The sequence below is a fragment of the Oratosquilla oratoria genome, chromosome 9, assembly GCF_046742065.1.
Source record: "Oratosquilla oratoria isolate Oo_2021 chromosome 9, ASM4674206v1, whole genome shotgun sequence".
Classification (NCBI taxonomy): domain Eukaryota; kingdom Metazoa; phylum Arthropoda; class Malacostraca; order Stomatopoda; family Squillidae; genus Oratosquilla; species Oratosquilla oratoria.
Genome location: NC_134785.1, coordinates 81062059 through 81085192, shown reverse-complemented (window position 1 = coordinate 81085192; position 23134 = coordinate 81062059). Strand labels below are relative to the sequence as shown.

The following is a 23134-nucleotide window of genomic DNA, read 5'->3' as shown; positions in this document are numbered from 1 at the left end:
ATGTTGAGCAGGATGTTGCCCCAGAGTTCCTCTCCACCCTTCACTGTCATTTCCTTCCAACATAATTCCTATGTTTAAAAGTCACCCATAATTACTGTATTTCCTCTGTCCTTCAGTATATTAGTTAATTCATATTTTGCATCTTCTAATATTTTGGAATGATCACTTTCTGTCCAGCACTGTGTTTTGGGGGGCACATACACTACAAATTTTCTACTCTTCATATATTTGCTTTCAACTTGTATCATAATTGATTCTACAATATTTCCTCCTCCAGTTATTTTTGTTACATTTAAATCTTTATTAGTCAAAATTAATACTCCGCCACCCTGTTTATCCTTTCTATTCTTTGTCCAACAATTGTATAAACCTTGTCCCACAGTGTTGGGTGGTAGAGTACACTTTAATTTAGTTTCCACTATTCCCATTATGTCTGGTTTTTCTAAGGCCAGATAATCATTTAATTCATTGATTCCAGAAGTTATTCCATCTATATTGGTATTAGCTATTTTCAATTTACTTTCTCCTTGTCATTTTCTGTCTGCTTTGCTTCCTTTTTCCTTATACACTATTTTCTCAGCCTCAGGTCCACCACTCTCTCTCTCTCTCTAAAAAAAAAAAAAAAAAAAAAAAAAAATTCCCATTTGCTTTGTTTCTAATTTCTTTTTCTTTTTCACTTGTTTCTTTTTTATCCATATATTTTTGTATTGTTCATTATTTGCTAATTTCGTTGTTCTGGATAGTACTTCCTCTGCAATTGTTTGAGATCTAAGCTTTACTTTCAGTGGCCTGTATTGTTTTTCTTTAAAGTATCTACCCATATGATAGGTCTCCTCAATTTCCCTATCACTGTCATTCCACTTGCAATTCTTTCAGAATTTCCTTATTGATCTCTTTCTCCTCCTTTTCCCTCTGATATCTAGGAACATCATGCTACTCTTTCATGCCATAGATTACAATGCATCTTTTTTTATCCACTGTCTCCCTAACTAAATTGCCTTTCTCTTTAATGACTTGGATCACTGTTTCCTTGGCATTCTCCTTGACCTGTTACTCCACTGTTTCTTTAAAGGATACTTTTTGACATTCCTTTTCAACTTTCCACTGTTTATTTCCTGCAAGTCATTTTCTTTGATTTTTTTTTTCACCTTTTCAGTCACTGCTAGCATTTGATCTTTTATCTCCTTTTTTAATGTGTGTGTGTGTGTGTGTGTATTTACCTAGTTGTATTTTACAGGAAGAGAGCTATGCTTGTAGTGACCTGTTTTTGTATCTTTCAGCATCCAGTTTGATCTTAAATTCTTGTATAATTTTTGCACTCTGTGTGGGAAGCTATTCTTTTTCAGATCTCTTCTGTAACTATTCTTTTTAAGTTTCTTTTTGTGTATTCTTGCTTTTTTCTATCCCACTTCTATTATACTGGCAGGGAGTGCTCATAGTGATCAGTCTTTGTATTTTTCAGCATCAAGTTTTTCCTTAAAATCTTCAATAGTGTTTGCACACACTGTTTCTTTATCTAATTTATTCCAAGTAACCACTCTGTGTGGTTAGCTATTCTTTTTCAGATCTCTTCTATAATTATCCTTTTTGAGTTTCTTTTCGTGTCCTTTTGTTTTCCTGTAGTCCCATTTTAATAAATCATCTCTATCTAGGATTTCCATTCCTTTCATGATTCTATAGTCAGTAGCTCCAATTTGGACAATCTTTCTTTGTATGTTAATTTGGAGAGTGTTGGTGCCAACTTTGTCATTGCACTTTGTATTTTCTAATTTCTTTATATTCTTTTTAGTACTGGGTGTCCATAGTGTTGCAGCGTACTCCAGTTTTGGTCTTATTAGTGTAACTTATATCTTTTTAATAATTTCCTCATCCAAATAGTCATATGCCACTTTCATTGACTTTAATAGGTTGAAGGTTCTATGACTATTTTATTGATATGTTTGTCTGGTGACATGTCTTTGTTGATTATTCCTCCAAGGTCTCTTTCCAAGTTCACTTTTTTTACTTCACCAATTTTATAATCTCTCTCCCTCTCTCTCTCTCTCTCTCTCTCAAAAAAAAAAAAAAAAAAAAAAAAAAAAAAAAAAAAAAATCAGTCTCAGTTCTCTTTTCATTTTTTTTCATTTGCTTCATTTCTCAGTTGCTTTTCTCTCTTTTTCTTCATTACTCATTTCTTTTTTTATCCGTACATTTTTGTAATGTTCACTATTTGCTAGTTTTGTTCTAGATATTACTTCCTCTGCTATCATTTGAGACCTAAGTTTTACTTTTAGTGACCTATATTGTATTTCTTGAGTATTTTCCTATTCTATGCATTTCCTCAATTTCTTTATCTATATCCTATCCCTCCTCTTGAATCTTTTTCATATTTTTATCAATCTCTTCTCTTTTTCTCTCTGATATCTAGGTATATCATGTTTCTCTTTAATCCGATAGATTACAATGCACTTTTTTTTTATCCACCATGTCCCTGACCAAATTTCCCTTTTCCTTAGTTTACCATTTCCTTAGCATTTTCCTTGACTTATTGCTATACCATTTCTTTACAGGATAGTTTTTTATTTTCCTGTTCTACTTTCCACTGTTTCTTTATTTCTTGGAAATAATTTTCTTTGATATTCTCTTCAATTTTCTCAGTCACTGCCTGTATTTGGTCCTTTACTTCTTTTTTTAATGTCTCATTTTTATTTATATCTTCATTTTTCAACTTTTCATTTTCTCCCTTGATCATATTTAGTTCCTTTTTCAGATCATCTAGCTCCCTGTTAGCCTCTTCATTTGCCTTTCTTAGTAGGGCTACCTCTTTATACATTGCCCTATGCTCACTTATTACATACATACACCAAAGGCTTTTTTCCCCTATATAAGGGTGGTAGTCAAAAAACAAAGGCATAAAAACCACTCCCACCCATTACATCCCTATCACACTCCACTCCCCTCCACCTTCTTCCCTCCCTCATCTTGGCACCTGCTCGCTTTTTAGTTAAATTATTTCATCTAATAAATCACTGATCTATTTCTCACTATATATTTATACCTGGGCTCTCTATTTCTATCCCTCTATTCATAATTCCACCTTCTCTATCAAAACCTGATTACCCCCCCCCAAAAAAAAAAAAAAAAAAAAAAAAAAAAAAAAATGGGGTTTCATTCAGGCATGTCCTTTTGGCGATCACCCCCAGTGGTGATTCCACCCTACTTACATCCAGGCATCTCTTTGTCAGTTCTTTTTTCCTCAAATCACCATTATTTTCTTCCATTCTTAGAGTACTCAATACCAAAGAAAAAAATAAAAACACAAAAACTATTGCATTTTGGTCACTCGTTGTACACTTCTCCCTTCCCGCTTTTATAAACACAACTAGCGCCGGTTTCAAATTTGTCAACGAAGTGCTGCTTAGCACTTCAGAGCTCCTTTTCAGACATCCTACTTTCACCGCTGCTGTGGTCTGTCTGTCTGTATTTACCTAGTTGTACTATACGGGAAGGGAGCTATGCTCGTGGTGACCCATCTTTGTATCTTTCAGCCTTAAGTTTTTTCTTAAAATCTTGAATAGTGTTTGTACACACTGTTTATCAAAATTATTCCAGGTATCTAGTACTCTATGTGAGAAGCTATTATTTTTTTTTTTCCAAGATCTCTTCTGTAGTGTGTGTGTGTGGGGGGGTGTATAAGGGTGTTGTTGATAAAGAGACATGCTTTGCATTTGTGTTCTGCTGTCCAGTTGATGAGAAGCATGGCTGTGGATCTGGTCGGGGCTATTTTAAGTCTGTTTACAGTGAACCAGGTGTTGAGTGTGTTGAGGTGTGGCTGTAGTATTTCAGCAGCTCTGTCTGTATTATGGTACATGCATGTAATTGTTATGTCATCTGCACAAGAGGAGATTTGTGTTTCTGGGGTGTGGGTATATTATATATGTATAGATAAAAGAGTTTGGAGGATAGGACTGAGCCCTGAGGTACTGCAAGTGTAGTTGGTAAGGCATATGGGTGTTGAGAGGATCAGAAGTGGAACAGAGGGAGTAACTGGGGAAGAACAATGTGGGTTTAGGAAAGGAAAGGAATGCATGGGTCAAATTTTTGGTAGTATGTTAGATATGACCAAAGTTTGTGGTAAAAGATAATGATGTCTTGGGGTTTTAAAGATCAGGAGAAGACATATGACTGGGTCAACATGAAAGCATTGTGAGATGTGTTGCAAATATATGAGGTACAAGAAAAAAAAAAGTGGAAAGCAGATGTGGATGGAGTGAACTTCAAAGGAAGACTAAGAATGAGATGGAAGAATGGGGTAAAAGACATTGAATGAAAGAGGGAATGTCTGTTGAGAATGTTCAAGAACAGAAAAGGTTGTGTGAAAGGTGACTGGTTGTACATGAGATGAGAAAATGACCCCAAAGGAATGTTCTTTTTCTCTTCTCCATAAATAAAGCAGTGGGAGTTAAACTAGCTCTGGTTGTCAGGCCCTTCTGAGGAGGCAAGGTGTTTTACTGCACTGCCTTCGACATGCTACTTGTATACAATACTCAAATGGTGAGATGGGGATCAGGGATGATCACTCACATTTTGTGGTTGGCGAGGGTAAATGTACAACCCAGCTCTAAAGAATCAAGAAAGCAGCTATTCAAGTATTTGGGTTGAAAGAATAACATGGGATCCCAAGTAATATATAACTTCAATGGATTCTTGGCATTTAAACTCACCACCCTACCACTCATCATCAAAGTAGTATACACCTAGGTCTCTTAATTCAATACTCACCAACTGCCACTTGTGTGGATGTTAGGGCCCATAATATAACATAAACCCACTTAGGGAACTGGCCCTGGAAATAAAACACCAATTGCCAAAGTGGGTTTATGTCCTGGGCCCAAACATTCACACAAATGGCAGTTGGTGAGTGTTGGATTAAGAGACCAAGGTGTGTCTAAAAACAGTATATCTAAAATTAGAATGGCGGAAAGCAATGCAACAGTTGCTCATAATTTGGAATTTAAGTAAAATGTCAAACTGTTCTAAACTATGGTGACCAAAGATCAAAATAGTAAATTGGTTGTTGACAGCAGACTTAAGGATGGTGATGATGATTCAGTTCATCAGAAACTCCTATAAGGAGGCTAGGACAGTGCCCGTTACAGAGGACTTAGTAGCATGGAATTCATCAAGCCATATCCTTGGTCCACCTTGCTGGCAGCAGAGTCTGAACTGTTATTGCCTCGATCTCCACCACAAGTAGCAACAATCTAACCCACTCAGCCAGCAAGCATTCAAAAAAGACAGTGATCATGGAAAAATTATGACAGAGTTAGATAAATTAGAACCAATTAAGACCTGAATGGCAACTATGAGTGATATACAAAAGTAATAGATGAATGTGTGGCTCAGTTCCATGCAGTTAATACCCCAGTATGTCACTCATAGTTGCCATTCAGGTCTTAAGTGGTTCTAATTTACCTAATTTACACATACATATTTATGTATCAGTAGAATTAGAGGAGGAAATATATATAAGGAGAAATGAGAAACACAGAAAGGGTATACTGATATATGGCAAAGTAGACTTTCAGAAACTTAAAAAAAAAATAATAATAATAAAATAAATAAATAAGGCAAGCTGGGAAAAATTCTACATAGAGTAGACAGGGAAGAAAAATGGATGATTCTGATGAAGATTTATAAAGGAGTGGAGAAATATGTACCAAAGCAAAAACAGGAAAGGGTGTACATAGAGTGCTGATTTAATAGAAGGTGCAGTGAAGCAAATGATAGAAGAAATGAAGCTTGGAAGAGATGGAGAAAAGACACGAAACCTAGAAAAAGGCAATTGTATGTTAACCAAAGGAATGAATACAGAAAAATACATAGGGAAGAAAAAGTAACTACAAAAAAAAACATAATAGATAAATGTAAAGATCAGCCAAAACTATTCTATAGATATGTAAATGGTTAACTGAAAAACAAGCAGGAAATAGTGAAACTACATCAAGGGAACACTGAATACACAGAAGATACCAAAATGGCACAAGTTATAATTATGCAAACAGGTTGAAGGGAGAGAAACGAAATCCTCCCTCATGAAGGAAATAATAATAACACAGAAGAAAATAATGGATCATATAACAAACCTTGATGTCAGAAAATCACACAGCCCGGATGGAATAGCAAATTGGATATTAAAAGAATGTAAAGAAGACCTAGTAGACAAAACATACAACATAATATGTTGCTTGCTCAAAGAAGGAAAAATGCCAGAAGAATGTATAAATGCTGATATTGAACCAATTTATAAAGGAGTAAATAAAGATGACCCAACAAACTACAGACCGGTTTCCCTAACAAGCACAGTAGCTAAAATATGCAAAAAAGTTATAAAAAGTAGGTGGATAAAACATCTGGAGAATAATATATTGAATCCAAGACAATTCAGGTTTAGACAGGGAAGATCATGCCCCCACAAACTTGATCTGCTTTTACTCAAGATTACTAGATATAATACAGGAAAGGGACGGATAGGCCGACTGTGCTTTCCTAGATCTACAAAAACTTTTGATAAAGTCCCTCACAAAAAACTATTAAGAAAGCTGAAAATCATAGGAGGGATACGAGGTAAACTACTGAAGTGGACGCACGACTTTTTGCATGGAAGAAAAATGAGAGTGGTGTTCAGAGGTAAGACTACTTGGGAAGAGGTAATTAGTGGAGTCCCACAAGGACCAGTACCAGCTCTAATAATGTTTGCCATTTATGTGAATACTGCCAAGTATTCCCACTTGAATTGTAAGAGGCGACAAAAACAGGATGAGGATTAGAACAAGGCATCCTTCTCCCTTTAGCCCCAAAGGGGACATTCCTATAAAAAAAAAAAAGAGAGAGAGAGAGAGAGAGAGAGAGGGTCTAGGAGTTTTCCAACCAGTACCCTAAGGTTTGGGTCTTTTAACCCCTTCCATACGGTGCCACATACATAGGCGGCATGAGGAGCAAGTGGATATGCGAGGCTGCCATATATCCTTGATTATATTTATTGTAGTTGCCCCTGCGTAATGACATACTCTCTAAACTGTCTTCATCACATTTTCTATGGTTATCAAAATTCACGGGTGAAAGAGAGAACGATCGACATAAGCGGTAACTATATTTTATGATGCGAGAATTATTACGACACATTGTATGTCTGGCAGATAATGCTGCCCGCGAGATTTTGGCCCGTACTGAAGAGGTTAATGTGTGTGAATGCAGTGCTGATGAGAGTAGAAGGGAAGAGATAGGTAGTAGGTTTGTGAGAAGATGAATGTGTTGACTTTGAGTAAAACTAAGTTGAGAGGGAGGGGCAAGTGTGAGTTTGGGAGTGTAGTTGGGAGGTTCTCAGGAGTGAAGAGAGAATGAGGGAGAGAAGGGGTGGCTATACTAGTAAGTGAAGAGATAGGTAAACGTGTAGTGGAGTGAAAGGAGGTTTCTTCAAGGTTAATGTGGATGAAGGTGAAACTGGGAAAGGAGATGTGGGTTTTTGTAAGTGCATAGGAGCCTGGTAGTGAGAAGAGTGTGGAAGAAAGGGAGGCTTTTTGGATAGATTCAAATGAGTGCATAGAGGGATTAGGGAGAAACATCAATGTAGTAGTATTGGGAGACTTTGGGAAGGAAATGAACCAATGGACGGAGTGGTTGGGAAGTGTGGAGTTCCAGGAAAGAATCATAGTGGAGAGTTGATGGTGACGATGTGTCTAGAGAGTTGATAATAGCAAATACAGTGTTTAGGAAGAGAGTCAAGCATAAGTACACATGGGAGAGTGGTGGATGGAAGGGTGGTAGAGCATTAATGGACTATGTAGTTGTAAATGGGAGTATAATAGGAAGAATTAAAGATGTACATATTCTAAGGGGAGAGAGTGGGGGATATCAGATCATTTCCTAGTGGAAGGTAAGCTGAGAGTGGAGGATAGATGGAGAAAGAGGAAAAGGACAAAAGACAGGGAGGTGCTTAGATTGATCTACTTAAATGAGAAAGAAAAGGAGTAGGAGTACAAGAAGAAACTGAGAGAAGAGTGGGAGTGAAGGATAGAGTAGAACAAGAAGTGGAGGAGGAATGGGGATGGTTCAAGGAGGGAGTAACAAGGTGTGCAAAGATGGTGTGTAGAACAAGGAGGATGGGAGGAAATAGAAAGAAGGGTAGCAAGTGGTGGGATGAGGAAGCAAAGAAGGTTGTAGAAGAGAAGAAGCAAGCTTTCACAGATTGGTTACAAAATAGGATGAGGGAATCATATGAGAGGTACAAAGAAAAGAGAAGAGAAGTAAAGCACAAGATAAAGTAGGCAAAGAGGACAGCAGATGTGAAATGGGGTAAGAGTATGACAGAAAATTTTGAAAGTAATAAAAAGATGTTTTGGAAAGAAATTAAGAGAGGAAGAGGAGGTGAATCAAGTAGAGAAGAAAAGGTAAAAGGTGCAGATGGAGAGATGATAATGGAAGAGAAGGCAGTAAGAGGGAGATGGGCAGAGTATTTTAGGGAGTTGCTAAATGTGAAGGAGGATAAGGAGGAAAAGGTAGTTGCAGTGGGAAGTGCTAAGAAAATGACTGTGGTGAGTGAGGAAAATGGAGGAGAAATTAGGAAGGATGAAGTGAACGCAGTTGTTAAGCTGATGAAAGCAGGTAAGGCACCTGGTTTGGATGGATGTCATGCAGAATGTCTGAAAAAAGGAAGTACAGTGATGGTGGACTGGCTGGTGAGGTTATTTAATGTTTGTTCAAGAGAGGGTAGAGTACTGGAGGAGTGCCTGTATAGTTCCACTCTACAAGGGAAAAGGGGACAAGTGTGAGTGTAGTAGTTTCACAGGGAGCTTCTTAGGAGTAGTTGGGAAGGTGTATGGGAGGGTCTTAATTGAGAGGATTAGGAGAGGACCAGAGGGAGTAATTGGTCAGGAAAAGTGTGGGTTTAGGACAGATAGGGGTTGCGTAGATCAGATTTTTGAGGTAAGACAGATATGTGAGAAAGCTATAGGAAGAGGTAAGGATGTTTTTTTGAGCTTTTATGGACTTGGAAAAGGATTATGACAGGGTAGACAGGAAGACACTGTGGGAGGTATTGCTGATACATGGGATAGGAGGAAAGCTTTTAGGAGCTATCAAGAGTTTCTGCGAGAGTAGTAGAGCGTGTATCAGGATTAGACATGGAGAGAGAGTGGGACTTTGTCAGGGATGTGTTATGTCACCCTGGCTGTTCAATTTATACATAGATTGGGTGGTGAGAGAGGTAAATGCAACGGTAGTGGGTCAGGGATTGGAGATGGTTAAAGAAAATGGAGAAAAGTAGGAGATAAACCAGCTGTTGTTTGTGGATGACACTACACTTGTAGCAGGATCAGACGAGGGATTGAGGAATTTGGTGACAGAGTTTGGGAAGATGTGTGAAAGAACAGACTTGAAAATAAATGTGGGTAAAAGTAAGGTGATCAAATGTACAAGGGGAGAAAGTGGCAGCAGACTGGAAGTGAGTATTAAGGGTGAGAGACTGGCGGAAGTGGATACTTTTAGATACTTGGGTGCAAATGTGACATGAAAGGAAGGAGTGTAGGTGGATATAGAATGTAGATTGAGAGAAGCGAGTAAATGACTTGGTGGATTAAAAAGTGTAATGAGAAATAGACATTTGGGAATGGATGCTAATAGGATGTTATATGAAGGAGTCATTGTGCCAACAGCATTGTATGGGGCAGAAACATGGAACATAAGAGAGGAAGAGAGGAGTTTGAATGTGTTTGAGATGAGGTGTCGGAGAAGTATGATAGCGGTTACTTGGCTGGATAGAGTGAAAAATGAGGAAGGAAGAGAACAGGGGGGGAAAGGGAGTTGTTGTTGTTGTTGTTGTTGTCATTCCCTAGACTGTCTGTCCGAGCAGTCCCATCTCCCCAAGGAATGCTACAGCCGAAACTGGGTTTTCCCACAAATCCTTTATAGAGTGTATGTTGTGTTGTTTGTGTGCATGATTGTGTATAATGCAGTCTTCCATTATGTGTTGTATGGTATGGGGTGAAGTGTTACATCCTGGGCAGCTGTTCACAATAAGGTCATCCAGCCTCTTCTGGTAGCTTAGAAGTACTGGGTGGTGACCGCACCGCAGTCTGACCAGGTGGACTCTGTCCTTTCATGGGAGAGAGGATTCAGAAGGGTGGATATCAGGGGGTCTGGCATGCAGCAGTGTGTTGTCTTTCAGTGTGTTAATGGAGCGGTGAGTGATATGATTATGAATATGTTTCCGGAGGCTGGTATTTGGTGGTTGTGAAGGAAGAGAAGAGAGTATCTGTGTGTGATACAGGTCTTTGGGTGTTGTTTTAATGTTTCTTGGTGTGTTTGGGTGTTCTGCTATGTAGTGTAGCGGGTGTGATGTGTTTGTGGTGGCTGCAGCAAGTGTTTGTGTGCCTCTCATGTCGAGGTGGTCCTTGACTTTGAGGACTTTTGTTTCATGGTGTAAATGGTCTGTAGGTGTTGTATTTGTGCAGCCTGTAATTGTTCTTAGGGCTTTGTTTTGTATGATTTGAAGGGTGTTGTGGTGTGTCTCACTGAGATTAGGAGCCCATGCAGGACTCGCATAATTCATCACTGAGCGTATGCATTGTTTGTATATTGTTGTATTAGTTTCTTTGTTTTTGTCCAAATGTACGTTAAGTCTAGGTGTGCATTTGTTTTTTTATGTTTGTGATGTGTTGTTTGAAAGACATGGATGTATCGTAGTAGAGGGAGAAAATGAAAGATTGAAAAATGAAAATATGAATAGAAATGAGGCATTAAAGAAAGAGATGAAGGATCAAATGCAGGCAGTGACCGAGAAAGTGTAATAGAAGATCAAAGAAAATGACTTCCAATAAATAAAGTGGAAAATAGAACAGGAAAGTCAAAAATTATTTTTTAATGAAATAGTGGAGCAGCAGGTCAAGGAGAATAAGGAAATAGTAATCCAAGTGATTAAAGAGACAGGTAATTTGGTCAGGGACATGGATAAAAAAAAAAAAAGATGCATTGTAATCTATGGTATCAAAGAGAAGCATGATGTTCCAAGATATCGGAGAGAAAAAGAGAAGAAAGAGATTGCTCAAGAAATTCTGAGAGAGATTCAAGAGGAAGGACAAAGTATAAAGAAATTGAAGAGACATAGAATAGGTAGATACTCAAAAGAAAAACAATATAGGCCACTAAAAGTAAAACTTAGGTCTCAAATGATTGCAGAGGAAGTACTATCTAGAACAGGGGTTCCCAAACTTTTCAGCTCATCGACCCCCTAGTAAAGTTTAAGATTTTCTATAGACCCCAAACTATTAATTCACGAATTATGTCAGTTTATTATTATTATTGGTGTTGTTATTGTTATTATTGCTAGTAATATCATTCTTATTACTATTATTATTGTTATAGTTATCATTATTACTATTATTATTATTATTGTTGTTGTTATTATTATAACTTTAGTTATCAATAGTGTTATCATCATTATGATTGTTATAATTTTTGTTGTTGATATTATTGTTTTAATTCTTTACTGTAGTTCTTGTTTGGCCTCATAAATCACTTATGGTAATTCTAAAGTACCATAGTCACAGTTTTCGTGTTTGTGTATTTTACTTATTCTATTTATTTTTTATTTTGATCTGTTATAAAAGGGCCAAATGGCAACATTCATCAAGGCAACAGCATTCCAATAATAATACAGATACTTTCACATATACATAAACATAAGTGTTTTAAAATAAATATCATTTACCAATAGCTTTAAGAGTGATATTATATATTCTTTACTCACAAAAACATAGACTGAACAACTTTACACCAGGCTTAATGACCCCCTTATGGGTCGATAGCCTTAAAAAAAATATATTCTTTATTATATTACTATAAGTAATATTCATGCCAATAATATTACACAAGCTCATCATCTTGATGTTCATTCACGATGTGGTTGAGTGTATGAGATATTATCCCTACATGCAAATAATGGGGAGGATTTTCAACATGGTTTTTCTTTAAGTCTAAATATTGGTTGATTGATTATTCTCACTCTTTCAGTATGGAGAGAGAGCAGGGTCATTTCATGCCAACCATTTAATTTTAAAGACTGCCTTTTGACACCATAGTAATTTACTGACCCTTTTTGACCCCCTAGCAATTTACTGACTCCCTTTTGACCCCTTGGCTATTTATCTCATGGATGGTCTCATCAACCCCTAAGGGTTGATATCGACCACTTTGGGAACCCCTGATCTAGAACAACAAAACTAGCAAATAGTGAACAACACAAAAATGTATGGATAAAAAAAGAAACGAGTGAAGAAATAGAAAAAGAAAAGGAACTTAGAAATGAGGCATATGAAAAAAATGAAAAGAGAACTGAGACTGAATAAAAAATTTTTTTTTAAACCACTTCCATACGGTCGCCTACGTAGGCGTCATGAGGAGCAAGTGGGTACGTGATGATGCCAACATCGGTGTCTTGATTATATTTATTTTAGTCATACCTACATAACCTCCATTCTCTCTAAACTGGCTTCATCATATTTTCTATGGTTATCAAAATTCACGGGTGAAAGAGAACGAACGATTGAGCACTGACTTTATTTCTTATAATGCGATTATTATGATGCAACATCGCACGTCGGGCAGCTAATGCTGCCAGACGTGCGATGTGCCCCGAAGTGAAGAGGTTAAAGTGGTGGACCTAAGGCTGAGAAAATGGTATATCAGGAGAGAGGAAACAAAGCAGACAGAAAAAGATGAGAAAGAAAAAAATTAAAGATAGCCTATACCAACATAGATGGAATGATTTTAGGACTGAATGAATTAAATGACTATCTGGCATTAGGAAAACCAGACATAATCGGAATAGTAGAAACTCAATAAAAAATTACTCTATCACCAAATACTGTGGGGCCATAACTGTTGGACGAAGAATAGAAAGGAAAAACAGGGTGGAGTATTATTTTTGACTAGGAAAGACTTAAATGTGACAAAGATAACAGAAGGAAAAAACAATGTAGAATCAATTATGATAAAAGTTGAAAGCAATTACATGAAAAGTAGAAAATTTGTAGTAGTGTATGTGCCCCCCAAAACACAGTCCTGGACAGAAAGCGATCATTCCAAACTGTTGGAAGATACAAAATATGAACTAATATTCTGAAAGAGGAAATATAGTAATTATGGGTGATCTTAATTCAAAAGAATTACCTTGGGAAGAAATGACAGTGAAGGGGGAAGAAGACCTCTGGGGCAACATACTACTTGATATGACCATTGAATACACAATGACTCAGTGGATAAAGGAAATTACCAAATACAGAAACAATGAGGAACCATTAAGACTGGATTTAATACTTACAACACAACCTGAAATTGTGGACAAAATTGATTACAAAACTCCAATAGGAAAGAATGACCATGTACTATCCGAATTCAAACTAAAACAGCAAATGGACCTAAGACGAAATGAGAAACATCAAATAGGAAGACTAATGTACAACAAAACAAATTTTGAGAAACTTAAAAAAAAATTCATAATGCAAAATGGTAAAAATTCCTAAAAGAAGAAACAAGGATGGAAGAGAAATCGAATATACTAAAAGAAATTTATAATGAGGGAGTGAACAAATATGTACCACAACAAAAACAAGAGTATACATAAAAAGCTGGTACAACAAAAATGTAGTGAGGCTAAGGATAAAAGAGACAAAGCTTGGAAAAAAATGGAAAAAAAGACGAAAAAAAAAAGCAAATGACATACATTAAACTAAGAAACGATTGTATAAAAATAGTCAGAAATGAAAAGAAAAACTATGAAAAAGAAATAATAGAAAAATGCAAGGAACCTAAACTATTTTACAGGTATGTAAATGGTCAACTAAAAAATAAAAAAATAAATAGAAAAGCTGCACCAGGGAAATCATGAATACACAGAAGAAAAAGAAATGACAGAAATTATGAGCAATCATTTCAAATCAGTATTTACAATTGAGAACTCACCTAACTGTGAGAGAATTGAGAGAAATCACCCCCAATGAAGGAAATAACTGTAGCATTGAAGGAAACCAGCGACCAAACCTTGATGTCAGAAAATCACATGGTCAGGATGGAATTGCAAATTGGATATTGAAAGAATGCATAGGGGAGTTAACAGATCAAATATACAATATAATTAAATACTCAAAGAAGGAAAGGTACCACAGGACTGGAAAAATGCAAATATTGTACCAATATATAAAGGAAGAAACGAAGGAAAATCCTACTAACTGCAGACCAGTCTCCCTAACAAGCACAGTAGCAAAAATATGTGAAAAAGTTATCAAAAGAAGATGGATTAAGCATCTGGAAGAGAAAAACTATACTTAATCCAAATCAATTTGGATTTAGACAAGGAAGATCATGTTCGTTTGCCATTTGCTTTGTTTCTTATCTCTTTTCCACTTTTTCCAAGCTTTGTCTCTTTTTTCCTTAGCTTCACTACATCTTTTGTTGTACCAGCTCTTTATGTATGCCTTTTCAAATTTAATATAAAGAAATGCAGTATAATGGAATTTGGAAAGAGTAAAAATAGAATATCAAAAGATTACAGAATTGGAGAAGAAAAAATAAAAAAAGCAAACTCTGAAAAAGATCTTGGAGTGATGATTGGAAAGGACATGAAACCTGATAAGCATATAAATAGAATATTCGGAGAAACCTACAATTTATTGAGGTCAATCAAAGTGGCATTTACTTATATGGATGAAGAAATGATAAAGAAAATACTAACTACAGTAATAAGACCAAAATTTGAGTACGCAGCATCACTTTGGACACCCAGTACCAAAAAGAATATTAAGAAACTAGAAAGATTACAAAGAGCGACAACAAAACTAGCACTGACTCTCACCAAACTAACATATGAGCAAAGACTATCCAAACTGAACCTACCAACTCTGGAACAAAGAGAAAGAGGAGATTTGCTGACTATCTACAGAATAATGAAAGGAATGGAAGTCTTAGACAGGAACGACCTGTTAGTGTGGGACAACGGTAAAACAAGAGGACACGGAAAAAAACTGAAAAAAGATAGTTGAAAAAACTTGAAAAGGAACAGTTTCCCACACAGAGCGATTAATACATGGAACAAATTAGACAACAAAACAGTATGTGCAAACACTATACAAGATTTTAAGATAAAACTTGATGTGGAGAGATACAAAGACGGGTCACCACGAGCATAGCTCCCCTCCCGTATATTACAACTAGGTAAATACAACAAACCTGATCTCTTTCTATTCGAGACTAATAGAAATAATACAAGAAAGGGGTGGATAGGCAGACTGTGCCTTTCTAGACCTACAAAAAGCATTAAATAAGGTACCACACAAGAAACTAATAAGAAAAATAGAATCAATAGGTGGCATCAGAGGAAAATTATTGGAATGGATGGAAGACTTCCTGATTGGGAGGAAAATGAGGGTAGTAATTAGAGATAAATACTCGAATTGGGAAGAAATGATAAGTGGTGTCCCACACGGTTCAGTACTGGCTCCAATCATGTTTGCCATATATATAAATGACATGGATGAAGTAGTGTTATATGAATTTCTTTGCAGATTACACAAAAATACTAAAGTAAGAACAGAGGAAGATTGTGAATCATTACAGTTAGACCTGGACAAAATCTGGAAATGGACTCAAAAGTGGTAAGTGAATTTCAGTATCAAGAAATGTAGTATAATGGAGTTTGGAAAAAGAGAAAACAGAATATCAAGAAATTATAAAATTGGTGAAGTCAAAAAAGTGAACTTGGGAAGAGACCTTGGAGTAATAATCAGCAAAGACATGACACTGGACAAACATATCAGTAAAATAGTCTGAGAAACCTTCAACCTATTAAGGTCAATGAAAGTGGCATTTACTACTTGGATGAAAAAATTATTTAAAAAAAAAGATTAGTTACACTAATAAGACCAAAACTGGAGTAAACACAACACTATGGAAACCCAGTGCTAAAAAGAATGTAAAGAAATTAGAAAGATCACAAAAAGCAACAACTACATTGGCACCAACTCTTTTCAAATCAACATACGAACAAAGATTGTCCAAATTGGAATTACCCATTCTGGAACAAAGAAAGAAGAGATCTGCTATCTATAGAATCATGAAAGGAATGGAAATCCTAGATAAGAATGATTTATTGAAATGTGACAATGGAAAAACAAGAGGACATGAAAAGAAACTCAAAAAGGATAACTAAAGAAGAGATGTGAAAAAAAATAGCTTCCCACACAGAGTAATGGATACCTGGAATAATTTAGATAAAGAAACAGTGTGTGCAAACACTATTCAAGATTTTAAGAAAAAACTTGATGCTGAAAGACACAAAGATGGGTCACCATGAGTATAGCTCCCTTCCCATATAATACATACATACATATACCAAAGGCTTTTTCCCCCTTACATGAGGGGTAGCCAAAAAGAAAAAGGCATTGAAACCACTCCCACCCATTCCATTCCCTACATATTCCACTCCCCTCCACCCTCTTATCTTGGCACCTCCTGGATGATGGGTCATCCCTGCATCCTGTCCACTACCCTGGGTCAGAAGCAGTGTCACAAGACACAGCACATCCACAGTAAGACCGCTTAATAAATTTGGCGACCCCCCTCTCCGTCCCCTCATGCAGAAAAGAAGAAGACGGGGAGAAATCCCTTCGGGCTGCGTCAAAATTTTTCTCATACATACTTCCTCACACACACACACACACCACCCATCCCCCACCCACTTCCCCTCATGCATCACAGCATCATCCATACACAACCCTTCTCCATTCACCCCTATCTTCTGTCCTCTCCTGTCCTTCCTCAACAAACATTCCTCTCTTTTGTAATGCCCCTTTCACCCAATCCATCCATCTCATCCTAGGACACCCCTCATATTCACTCCTTCCACCTCTGCATTCTACACCTCTTTTACTAATCTTTCTTCATTCCTTCTTTCCATATGTACAACTAGGTAAATACAAGTTTAGCTCCCCCTTCCCATAAGATACAAATAGGTATGTATATAAACAAGATCCTCTACTTAATGTATTGTTGCACTCCAGGTTTTAATGGCATATATGCTCTGACCTCAGTACAGGAGTCCCTTTGATGATGAGGTAAGAACCTCTACATCTATCAAGAGACCAAATGAATGACCTACCCGTGGTGAGGAGGATGCATTGGGTCTGCCTGACTGCTGTGGATTAACTCCTTCTGGCCATTTGTTGCCTTCTGCTGCAAAACAATCAAGGAGCCGATTACAACCACCAGCCAAAATGGATGGGATTACTTTAAAAAAAATTCCATATCTTCAAGGTGGCAGATTTATAAAAGCACTGAAATTTAACATTCTTTTATATGTTAAGGATTTTTCAAAACAAAGGAAAATTTATAAATAAATGCAGTCAATCTAATATATGATAATGAAAATTTAAGTTATTATTCCCAAAACATAAAAGCCACAAGTAAGCAGCTCATGCAATACTAGAACCGGTACACAACAAAAGGGTCTACTCTTAGGTTGGGGGACCAAAATTCATCAAGCCATGCATAATGCAACCTTGGGGAAGGGACTTGCAACCTCCACTTGCATACCATATAAAACATGTTTTGGAAAAATAAATAATAAACAATAGTAATGATAAAACAATTATAAATAAAAGCAATGAAAAATATCAACAAATAGGAACTTAATTATCAAAGCTCATCAAGACTTTTGGCAAGTCAAAGCAAACATCCAAGTAGAAAAAAATTAATACAATAAACAAATAAATAAATGAACTAATTCAACTACAACTCCCATCTCCACAGGGATGAGATGGTCAGCATGGTTAGATGGGTGTGTGCTTTGACTTAGCCATTCCCCTTATAAGGGGTAAAGGGCCTTTGGTATATATAATGTCTCTGAAGGGGGAAAGAAAACAAGTCATGTGTTATGTTTTCATTCATTGATGTACTGTGATTTTTTTTTCTTAATCTTAAAAATGAATCTGCATGACAAAAAGAAAAAGGTAATAAAAAAATGAAGAAGCTAAAACAACTATGTTACATATACATGTTGCCACTAGCACCTCAGTTACACAAATGTACAAGTCACTTTTGAACACATTCTCCAGATATCTAATATGAAGCTGGGTGGTGGGGTGGATATGACAGTCCCATGGGGAAGTTAGTGAGTGGTTCATTCTGCACCTTGGGAATGACCAATGAAGAAATAAAATAAAAAAAAATAATAAAAAAAAATTAATAAAAATATATAATATAAATAACAATAATTATAACTATGATAAATAAAAACAGGTAAATTATAAAAATAACAATCATCATAATCAATAATAATAAATAAAAATAACATAAATAAGCAAACAAATAATAATGATAAAATAAGGAGGGATGAAGCTTGCTAAGCTGCACTGGATAACAAGGTCAGGTGAGAATGCACAGACGGGTGGGTGAGGGTATTAAACAAAACACTGGGTGCATTAGCCAATAATGGGGGTTAAATGCATGACTAAGGAACTCTGACCCTATATATGAGACATGACTGACATATACATGTAGCTTTGTATGAACAACACAAAACACAGGAGCATCGCTCATGTACCAAACACTTGTGCACAGGTGACTCAAGCACCATGGGGTGAGGCCTAGCCAAGCTGTGGTGGTAAGGGTGAGTGAGGGTGAGTGGGTGAGGTACCTGAAGGGGAGTAAGAGTGAAGTAACGGCTGTTCAATGTGGTCAGGAGACTGGAAGGCGGTAGTGGGGTAAGGAGGAGCGGAGTGTGCTGAAGGCGGTCCAGCCCCCTGGGCCCCAGCAGGAGTTGCAGGAGGCGGCGGCCCTGGGGAGGGCACTGCCCCACCCTGCCCCGCACTGGTGGTGCCGCTGCTGTTGCTGCCACTGTTGCTGCGCGCCCCTACATGTGCCCGCAGCTCGTTACGTGTGAACTCACTCAATCCACTGCCCCCTGCGCAACCACCAACATACCATTGGCTCCTGTCTGCTGCAGGGGTGCCATAAGGGCACCATCAGAGTCAGCCCCACTCAGCAGTTAGGCCAAGTTAGGCAGTAGTTATGTCAGACAATTTTATATCACATTGGCCCATTCATTCATTGCTTTACGGATTTTTTTTAAACTACTATAGGAAAGGTGAGCAAAGAACTTTGAACTGGTTAAAACAAATATGTATTACAAATCTTTAAAAAACTTCTATGTATAAATGAGCTGTCATGAACCAAGTAGATATGTATCATTTGTCTATAAATGAAGCTGGTAAACAAGGTACATAAACAACAGAAAGTAGGAAGCACCAAATACAAAGGACAGAGGCTAACAAAGTGTCACTGCAGGTGGAACAGGTGGAGGTGGTCCGTCTTGTAGGGGAACAGGTGGTAGTACAAAGGTCACACAGTCTTGAGGCATTCTCAACAATGTACCCAAGAAATCATCAGGTGTGAAGGCATCAGGCTCCTCTCCTTGGACTGTGAGAAAGAAGCCATTACCTTTGCCTTTACACCTGGGCTGCCACCATCAGCTGAGCACCTTGTTTGCTGGCTCAGACAATACACAGCAAGACTTGTTTTGGTGTCTCAACCAGTGGTTGCATTATTTTTTCTTTTTAATTGTGATTATCTTTTTAATACTGGTAGGTACTTTAAATCCTTTAAATACTTGCAAGGAACTATTTCTATTCCCAGAATGATAACAATTAATTCTTGTTTCATTGCAGGAGTACATTTGAGTACCCTATGATGGCACTACAAGACTGAGAGGTCAGCTAAGTGTTAGCTGTACACAGAAGGTATGAGAGGCTTTGTGCAGTAATGAGGGATGGAGGATGGGTTGGTGGGGTGGAGAGGAACGACTTACCCGAGGAGTTCCTTGCTCGGTCTGGGTGCCCATAGTAGTGGGCTGCTACCTCATAGTTGTGAGGGTGGGGGGAGTGGTCCCCCATGCCTTGGTTCAGGGACCCTCCCCCTAGCCCTGAGAGACCCATGGGTGGTGCACCACCTCCACCCATAGGGGAACCCATCATTGGGGCCCCTGCACCCACTGGCCCTGAGGCAACATTTCCACTGGCCAGCATACCACCACCCACCAGGGGGCTGTTACACATTGGCTTCCCCGGCATGTTACCTACTGGACTAGAACCTATGGGTGCCAGGGCCCCATGATGGACCCCCGGGTGCGCAGGTATGTGAGGATCCGGGGTCCCATGGGGGCCCGGGTATTGAGCACTGCGCGGGGAGTGCACACCTAGAAGACATGGCCCCCACGTAAGTTAGTGCAACGTGCACACACCCACACACGCAGTGACCATTCGTGTTTACATTCAGCCTACACACACACACACACCACCACTACTTTCAATGCTACTGAAAATTCCATGTAATATCCATAATATGCTCCAACTAATTATAATTTTCAAACATGAACATAGGTATGCACAACTACTTGTCCCTGTGCATTAGATGCAAAGGTCACACTCCACGTGTATGCTTTGACACTTCTTGTGCTGCTTTGGTATTGTCAGGCTGTGGTTTTTCCAAAAGTGAAAAAATAAAGCCATACAAAATAAAAAACAAAATTGTAAACTTTTGTGTTGCTTTTTCTAGTTACTATGTATCATTTTGTTCAAATTAACTAGCCTGAATTGTGCTAATGGAACCCATTCAAAGATGGATAAAATGGACAGCCTGACAATCCTAGCTTGGAGGTGCAATGAGCTACAAAATGGTGGTGTGATGTGGAGCTTTTGGCTGCCACAAAGTTCAAGACCTTTTGTGCTGAAGGTTTTCAAGTGCACACTATCTATCCCAGGTAGGTTGCAAAAGGCACATCCCAGACAGTCTGATGCAGTGCCTGACAGTACAAAATGTTCCATGCACTGCTTGCAATGAGAGCAGGGCACGGGTGCCGTTGCTATCCGCATTCACTTCAAGTAAAGGAAAAAAGAGGAGAAAGGAAGGCAATTGTAGGAGTAAATGTTGGCACGAGTGGCTTCATATTGTGAGTGTTAGGCAGTAGCAACACAGCACTGACCTTGTATTACCTACACTTACTCACCAAAACTTACAAGCAGTTGTAACGCATGATCAAGTAACACCTTTTCCCCATATTGCTTCAATGCAATATATAACTCAAACACTTTCCCTGAGATCCAGATCATATGACATCAAGACATCTCTGTTGTTAATAATCCATGGGTTGGTAAACAAAAGAGGGTTTGCCCAGCATTATGTGGACACATTCTGTCTACTCCCTTTTGTACATCTAACATGTTAAGCTTTAGATAAAAATAGTTTTTCTCAACTTATCAAACTTGTACATTATCAAGTACACTTGCTATCTCCTCCAGAAACCAGCCCCTGAATTATAGTTAATTATGTCCAAGCCTCTCAACTATTAATTACTGATACATTTCAACAAGAGCTTTAGGCCCTTTCTATGATATGTGCAGTAGACTGCCTTCTGACTGTGACAATAAGTATTTGTTCATATGCACAAATATGTGAACAGAGAAAGTACCAAACCATCATATGTGACTATGAAAAAGGGGAAAAGAAATGATGAAAAATGAAAGTACTATTTCACTGGAAAAAATAAAGATAAATAAAATAAAATAAGCTATGAATGTGTCCATTAATTTCATTTTATTTGTTCCTCTGGTATTTACACATCAGAAACTCTGGGCACATGAGAAGCAGTGATGAGGTATCAACTGTTGTAATAGCTATATCCTCCCATTCTAATATTTCCTGATGTCCAATTCTTCCTGGCATGTCACTTAAAAGTATGCTAGTATATGATCTGTGTATTCTTAGCTACTTATGTTTTACAAGAGATAATTTTCACTGAAACTCAACAATATTTCATCAATTTTCTTTCTACTCATACTCTAAGTGCATACTACTACTACTGCTGATAATTAATCTAATCAACTATCCATGTCTATAACATCAAGGTAAATTTCTTACATCATTACTATAGTTTTTACTATTTCCTTTCTTAATTCATTACTATGGCTTTACCCTGGGACCAACAATGGGTACCTGCAAGTGATGGTCTTTCAAATACTGTCAAAATTTTCTCCATTTGGAGATGTAGTTTGGACTCAGCCCAAGATCTCTCTCCATCAACTGCCACTACATCTTTACACATAAGGTGAGCTTACAACCAGTGTATGCCCCCTTTTCCATGTTAATATAACCCAGAACGCAGTCCAGTGTTTTTTTCCAATGAGATCTATGAAGGGGACTCTAGACTATTGCCACAACTTTGGGGCTCTGGATTTCCAGTCAGTGAAAACTCAAATAAGTACTAATTATCATCTTTACTGTTTTTTCCTTTAGTGACTTCTGAACCAATCCAGTGACTGTTGCTGGGAGCCATGGGTCTCTTACAAGAAAGATCTGGGGGAAATGCCTGATTGATTGACAGATTGATTGATTGATTGATTGACCGACTGATTATTACTGTCCCATAAGAAGCAATATTATCACCTGCACTAACTTTTCATAAGTGACTTCCCCACTTCAAATCCAATGCATATGTGTGCACATGAGCACATCCACACACACACACACATGTCTAATGGATGTGCAAAAAAAGTTTCCCATACAGATGCAAAAATGTTTGGAATAGCTTAAATATTATATAGCCAAAGCTGGAACAATACATGAATTCAAATCTAAATATAACAACTGGAAATTAAGGATATAATTAAGTTGAAACTGTTCATGAATTTGAGGCTAAGTATGATAAACCAGAAAGTAGGAGATGGGACCCATGGAGCATTGCTCCTTTCCTGTATACTACAATTAAGTTAAAACACACACAAACAAATAAACAAGCACACACACACACACACTTGATAGAGAAGACTTACTTAACTGGGACAAGAGAAACACAAGAGGACATGGAAAGAAAATAAAAAAACATAGCTACAGAAGAGAACTGAAGAAAAAAAAAATTCCACATAGAGTTTTGGACACTAACACCCCACACTGTGGGACAAGGAGAATACAACTGTTGGACAAAGAATAGAAAGAACAAACAGGGAGGAGGAGTTCTAATTTTGGCCAAGAAAGATTAAACTGTAACAAAAAT

General features: G+C 37.6%; 1 protein-coding gene across 17 annotated transcripts in view; it reads right to left on the bottom strand.

Moving 5' to 3' along the window:
• Positions 1–23134, bottom strand: part of LOC143028642 (uncharacterized) — a 614584-nt gene that overhangs the window by 48125 nt on the left and 543325 nt on the right. For 7 of the 17 annotated variants that reach the window (XM_076191067.1, XM_076191062.1, XM_076191069.1 and 4 more), the window contains 3 exons: positions 19895–20281; positions 18725–19027; positions 17189–17262 (listed from right to left, as the gene is read on the bottom strand). In XM_076191067.1, the coding sequence (XP_076047182.1) occupies positions 17189–17262; positions 18725–19027; positions 19895–20281 (764 nt within the window). The remainder of the gene's footprint in view (positions 1–17188; positions 17263–18724; positions 19028–19894; positions 20282–23134) is intronic. The other 10 variants (XM_076191063.1, XM_076191066.1, XM_076191068.1 and 7 more) reach the window with 10 other exon arrangements.